This window comes from Littorina saxatilis, unplaced genomic scaffold (genome assembly GCF_037325665.1).
Source record: "Littorina saxatilis isolate snail1 unplaced genomic scaffold, US_GU_Lsax_2.0 scaffold_1115, whole genome shotgun sequence".
In the NCBI taxonomy this organism is placed as follows: Eukaryota; Metazoa; Mollusca; class Gastropoda; order Littorinimorpha; family Littorinidae; genus Littorina; species Littorina saxatilis.
Genome location: NW_027128541.1, coordinates 33,670 through 39,793, shown reverse-complemented (window position 1 = coordinate 39,793; position 6,124 = coordinate 33,670). Strand labels below are relative to the sequence as shown.

The 6,124-nt window shown below is 45.8% G+C and overlaps 1 protein-coding gene across 1 annotated transcript; it reads right to left on the bottom strand.

The window, feature by feature from the left end:
- Positions 1-928: 928 nt before the first annotated feature.
- On the bottom strand, positions 929-5,394 carry LOC138956894 (uncharacterized). Its single transcript, XM_070328113.1, has one exon. The coding sequence runs from the start codon at positions 5,111-5,113 to the stop codon at positions 1,280-1,282; it is 3,834 nt and encodes a 1,277-aa protein (XP_070184214.1). The 5' UTR covers positions 5,114-5,394; the 3' UTR covers positions 929-1,279.
- Positions 5,395-6,124: the final 730 nt, after the last annotated feature.

Below are 6,124 nucleotides of genomic sequence, written 5' to 3'. Positions count from 1 at the left end.
CCCCCCCCCCCACACACACACACACACACTGTCACAATCCGATGGGAGGATTTTCACGTGTCCGGCTCTTTCAAGATTGAATCTCGAATTTTGTTAATGTTGTCTAGGGTATGATTATTTGGCGGCTGTTCGCTTTTATAGTTAGTGATATGCGTGGTTCCTTTTAACTTAATTGAACGATAGACAGACTCAAAAGTATCGACAGAAAGAATAAACACTGGAAGCAACTGGACGAACACAACTACAATGAGTGAAAAACGGCTTTAATTTTGGTTACTCATCTTCATGCATCGACGTACTCGGCACTACAGGTCAAGTATCAGGTGTGAGAGGTTTGATCTTGCCGAAATGAGCGACTGTAAGCTCTCGGAGTGTTTATACACGGCGTCGGTGATGAAGATGATGTCTTTAAAGTTTAATGTCTTGACGATGAGTTCAACGGTGATGATGATGTCCTCGATGATGTGACGAACGATGTTGAGGATGCTCTTGATGTCTTCGACGATGAAGTGAATGACGATGATGATGCCCTGGATATCTCGGCGATGGGGTGACGGTGATATCAGTTCTTTAACACGGTTCCATCTCTCTCTCAGTTGGCGTCCGATTCATCTCCAGCTTGCATCTACACGAGCGTCTAACCAGCATCTAAACAGCATCTAAACCTGCATAATTCAGGTTTGTGATGAAATATAACTCCCGAGAAAAAAAACTTGAATTGTTCTCCAAAATGGAACGAGAATCAACTGATCTTGGTGAATGGACTCAAAGTAAAACTCTACGCTACGAATATAGGCCTTCGCACGTGTCTCAAAACAATTCAATAAAACAACTCTTCCATACATCTTTTAACGCGAAGTACAAAAGACAAATATCTCAAGTCTTTATTGATAGAAATCATCGTATGAATTTGCAAATCTAATGATCTACGGTGTAGGCGTAGAGATCTATCATAACCATTTCCAACCTCGTGTTTTCCTCTGTGTCATTCTTCCTTTTTGACGTCACGCTTTTGACGTCATCTCTCTTTACGGCGTTCCGTCTCGCAAGGAAATGACTTAAGGGTGTCACCCATGGAAATAAAATCCAATGTTACTATAATGCGTAACACACGCCCTTGGAAAGGAAGATTTTATATAATCTATGAACATGCATAATAGTTACATTAATACTATATGTGTATAACATTCTACTAATTGTTTCCGTGGATCTATGATCAGAATTCCCTTCACAATCAGGTAGTATCTCTGAGTTGTGACGACCATTGCCATGGTCTCCCTCAGTTCATGGTAGCACGGCTGAGGTAGTCTGCTCCAATGTTGTCTTTGCCGGGAATGATCTTCACGGTGAAGACGTACGGTTGAAGTTGCAATGCCCAGCGCATCAGTCTGGCATTGGTTGGTTTCATCCGCTGTAGATACTGAAGAGGTTGATGGTCCGTCTCCAGTATGAAATGTCTTCCGTAGAGATAACGCTCAAATTTCTGGATTCCCCAGACGGTCGCTAAGCATTCTTTCTCTACGGTGGCATATTTCTGTTCTGTCTCTGACAGCTTCTTGCTGGCATACGCGATCGGCTGCAGACCTTCTCCCTTGTCTTGAAGTAGAACAGCTCCCATTCCTTTGTCTGAAGCATCAGTTCTGAGGATGTATGGGAGTGTATGGTCTGGCATCTGGATGATCGGTTGTTCAGCTAGCTTGGTTTTCAGTGTGTCGAACGCCACCTGACAGGCAGGAGTCCACTTGACCTTTTCCGGTTCTTGCTTTTTGGTCTTGTCTGTCAGTGGTGCTGCGATCGAGGAATACGCCGGGACGTAAATCCTATAAAACCCGGTCAGACCTAAAAAAGCTCTCAGTTCCTTCTTGGTGGTAGGAGGTTGAGCCTTTTGTATCTTGTCGACCTTGTCGTCGACAGGCCATCTCTTCCCTCTTCCGATCTCATGTCCCAGATACTGCAGTTGTTCATAACCGAAGTAGCACTTGGAGGGTTTCGCTGCAAGGTTTGCGTCTTTCAGGGCTTTCAGGACGGCCTTGATCGCTTCAATGTGTTGTTCCCATGTTGCAGTCGCGATCAGGATGTCATCCATGAAATGGTAGACGTCTTTGCGATTGAGAGGACCCAGGAGCTTCCGCATCATCCGGTTGAAAACGCTGCCCGCGGTCTTCAATCCAAATGGCATGTTGATCCACCTCATTTGCCCTAATGAGGTCGTAAACGCTGTCTTGTCTCGGTCTTCCTCTTTGATGGGAATCGCCCAATATCCTTTGGTCAAGTCCAACTTGCTGAAGTATCGTGCATCGGCGAGTTCAGAGAATAGATGTTCCACATCTGTGATTGGTTCAGCGTCGTTCTCGATGACTTTATTTGCTTCTCTGAAATCATTGCAGAAACGCACTGCTTTACCCTGTGCTTTCTTCACGATCACTATCGGAGCGTTGTAGGGTGAAGTGGCTGGTTCGATAACCTTCAAATCCAACATCTCCTTCACTTCACGTTCCACCACGTCCACTAACGCATGAGGTATGGGTCGTGGTTTCACGTACACAGGTCGATCATCAGTCATCTTGATGTTGCAGATTTCTAGAGTCGTAGCTTTTGGTACATCAGTCAACGATGCGCTGAATTCTGTACATGCGTCTCTGACTTCACGTTGTTGTCTTGCCGTCAATGTGTCAGCTACATGTACATCTTTCTCATTCTCGGTACGTTTTGTAGACGGAATGAGTATGCTGGGATCAGGTCCCATGTTGGCGAATATTTCGTCATCTTGTTCTTCCAGATCTTCGACGACTATCGCGCTCTGTTCCACCACTTCTTCTGGAAGTTTCTCTGGTTCAGCGATCATTTCTCGTTCATGGTACTCTCGCAAAAGGTTGATGTGATAGACACGAGTTTGGCGACCCACTTTGATCTTGTAATCAAATGAGTTGATCTGCTCCTCGATCACGTATGGTCCCTTCCATGCAAGTTCTAGCTTGTTGTGTTTCGTTGGCAGTAGAAGCAAAACTCTGGTGCCGACAATGAGTTCTCTCTTCTTCGTCTTCTTGTCGTAGAAGTGAGCTTGTCGTATTGCTGACTTGGCGAGATGGTCGCGGGCGATCTTGCACGTTTCTTCAATGCGATTTCGCAGATCAATAACATGTTCAGCCGTCGTGCGTATCTCGTCGTTGCTTTCTTCTTCCGTCCACAGTTGACGCAATACTTGCATTGGTCCACGCACTGTCCGCCCATACAGAAGTTCGAAAGGAGAAAATCCAAGTGAATCTTGGGGAACTTCTCGGTATGCGAACAGTAGTGCTGGCAAGTACTGGTCCCACTTGGTCGGTTGTTCAAAAGTCATCTTCTTGAGCATCGCTTTCAAAGTTCCATTGAAACGTTCTACAACACCATTGCATTGAGGATGCCAAGGTGAAGTTGTCAATCCCTTGATTGCGAGCAGTTGGTTGACTTGAGTCATCAACTCGCTGGTGAACTGCGCTCCGTTGTCGGTCAATACTTCTTCTGGAAGTCCCAATCTTGTCCAGAATGTCCATAGCGCGTCAGCCACGGTTTCTGCCTTTATGTCTTTGAGAGCAACAGCTTCAGGATATCTGGTCGCGAAATCCACCATCACTAGGATATACTGCTTCTTTGTCTCAGACATGGGTTTGATTGGTCCTACTATGTCAACGGCTACACGCTTGAACGGAGTTTCAATCAGAGGCATCTTTCCCAGAGGTACCTTCCTCGTCCGTCCTTTTGGCATAGTACGTTGGCACACGTCACAAGAACTGCAGTAGCGTTTGATGTCACCCACGATCCCCGGCCAAAAAAAATCTTGCCAAATCCGTTCTCTTGATTTCTTCTGTCCGAGATGGCCCGACATCGCCGTATCGTGTCCGGTGGACAATACCTTTGCTCGCATCTTGTGAGGTACTACTACTTGTCGGTGGTCCTTTCCTTGCTTGTCACTGTATTGGCGATATAACACGTCCTTGTCATAGATGAACTGAACTCGCCCTCGAGTTACATTCGTTCGTGCCAACACATGTAATTTCTCAAGGCTTTTGTCGTCTTGCTGTTCTCTCTTTAGATCAGCAACGGTGAAGATCTTTCCTTCCATAGGAAAACTGGGAATTGACGCATTCCCCTCCTCTTCACGTTTTTCTTGTCCTCGGGTAACGGCTGTTGCAGTGGTTTCAGGGATTACGGTCTCACGGACTGGATATACAGGTGTCTCGATTTTCTCCGATCCTACACCCATCGAGTTTCCAATCAACACAGGATGGACAGGATTCTCCATGACGCTAACTTCGGTTTCTCCCACGAAGTACGGCGTGTCCATGTAAACGTGTGCGACCGATAGTTTCTCTTTCACTGATTTCTTCGCCAAAGACGTTTCTTTTGTGCGCGTAGTAATCTTGCTAGCTGGTACTAGTTTGGAATCAACAATCGTAGAGGTGCTTCCGGTGTCGCGGAAAGCAGTGACTACCTGGCCTTCAACTACGATTTGGGACAGTTTGGTGAATTTCTTGTGAACACATTTGTCGCACAGTTGATCATGTGTCGCATTCCCCTCGATGTCATTCTCGTCTTGAAATGCGGCACTGGCTGATTCATCTTTCGGAGGCTGGCGACAATCCTTCTTGAAATGGCCCAATTTTCCACATCTGAAACATTTGACGCTGGTTCTGCTTTTATTTCCTTCGTCCTTGTCCTTGTTTGTGGAATTCGTCCCGTGTGTTGCCTTGTGTCCTCTCTCTTCAGGTTTCTTCCCATGTCTACGGCTTTCTTTGGGTCGGTTTTCTTCGTAGAGAGTTACGGTGTCGATCACGTCATCAATGCTGTTTGGTTTTCTATCCTTCACGTACGTGACGAGTTCAGTAGGCATGCTTTCATACACTTGTTCCGTCAGTATGAGGTCTTTGAAATCATCGAAACTTTCTCCGATATTGGACATTTCAACCCAGCGATCGAGGAACAAAGAAATCTGAGTAATGAACTCTTTGTACGAGTCAGCGTTTTCTTTCCGTGTGTTTCTGAATCTTTGTCTGTATGTTTCCGCGGTAATCTGAAATCTTTCCAGCAAAGTCTTTCTGAGCAATGCGTAGTCGCGTGCATCAGCGACTTTCATCTTGGTGTAAGCAGTGCGTGCTTTACCTTTTAGCAGTGCGGACAAACGTACAGACCAAGTGTTAGGGTCCCAGTGTGATGCTTCAGCATGACGTTCAAATTGCAGAAGAAACGCTTCTACATCGTCTTTGTCTTCGAGGAATGGTAACTTCGGTTGGTAGTTATCGGTATCGCGAGGTCTATGATTTCTGTGATTGTTATTGTTCTGATTTCCTTCTTCTTCATCGCCTCCGCGATCGCGTGAGTTTGTTGCGCGAGCTAATTCGACCTGAATCCTCAACTCCTCGAGCCGAGTTTGTTGCTCGCGTTCTTCTCTTTCACGTTCAACACGGTCGGCACGTTCACGTTCACGTTCAGCGTCGGCACGTTCACGTTCACGTTCAGCGTCGGCACGTTCACGTTCACGTTCAGCGTCGGCGCGTTTACGTTCAGCATCGGCAATTTCCGCACGTTCAGCACGTTCACGTGCACGCTCCGCACGTTCACCATTCTCACGCTCACATTCCAGAACAAAATCACGCAACTCAGATCCCTCCAAACCAAGTAACTTCCCTTTATCCATCAAAATCCTCGTCGCTTCCAGGGCTGCATCCACTGAAGTATCCATCTTACCTGTCTGGCTTTCTACGTCAGTCTCACCACACGCCTTCACTCCAAATTTGAGGACGTGCGAAGTTTCTATATCGGGTACTGTGCATGGAATTTATCTCATCACAGACTATCTCGAACCTACTTCGCATTTATGGAAAAAATCAGTTATTACAAACTGTAACTGAACAATGTTACTGTCAACTCGTAACCATTCGTTCTGTGACCTAGAGTGGTCAATACAACTGCGGCTCGACTCCCAGTATTATCACTCTAGTCTATCACCATACGTAATCCAACGTATATAAAGATCCCACGGTTTCTATCTAGAAAATTTCTTAGAACTAATTGAAGTAGCTAATTTCAACACTAAGAAAGTATCCGTGATCTTCAATATTATGAATAGTTTATTAGCTAGATACTC

Excerpts from the sequence above, each read along its gene's own strand:
- LOC138956894 (XM_070328113.1), bottom strand. The coding sequence starts at position 5,113 with ATGAAAGTCGCTGATGCACGCGACTACGCATTGCTCAGAAAGACTTTG.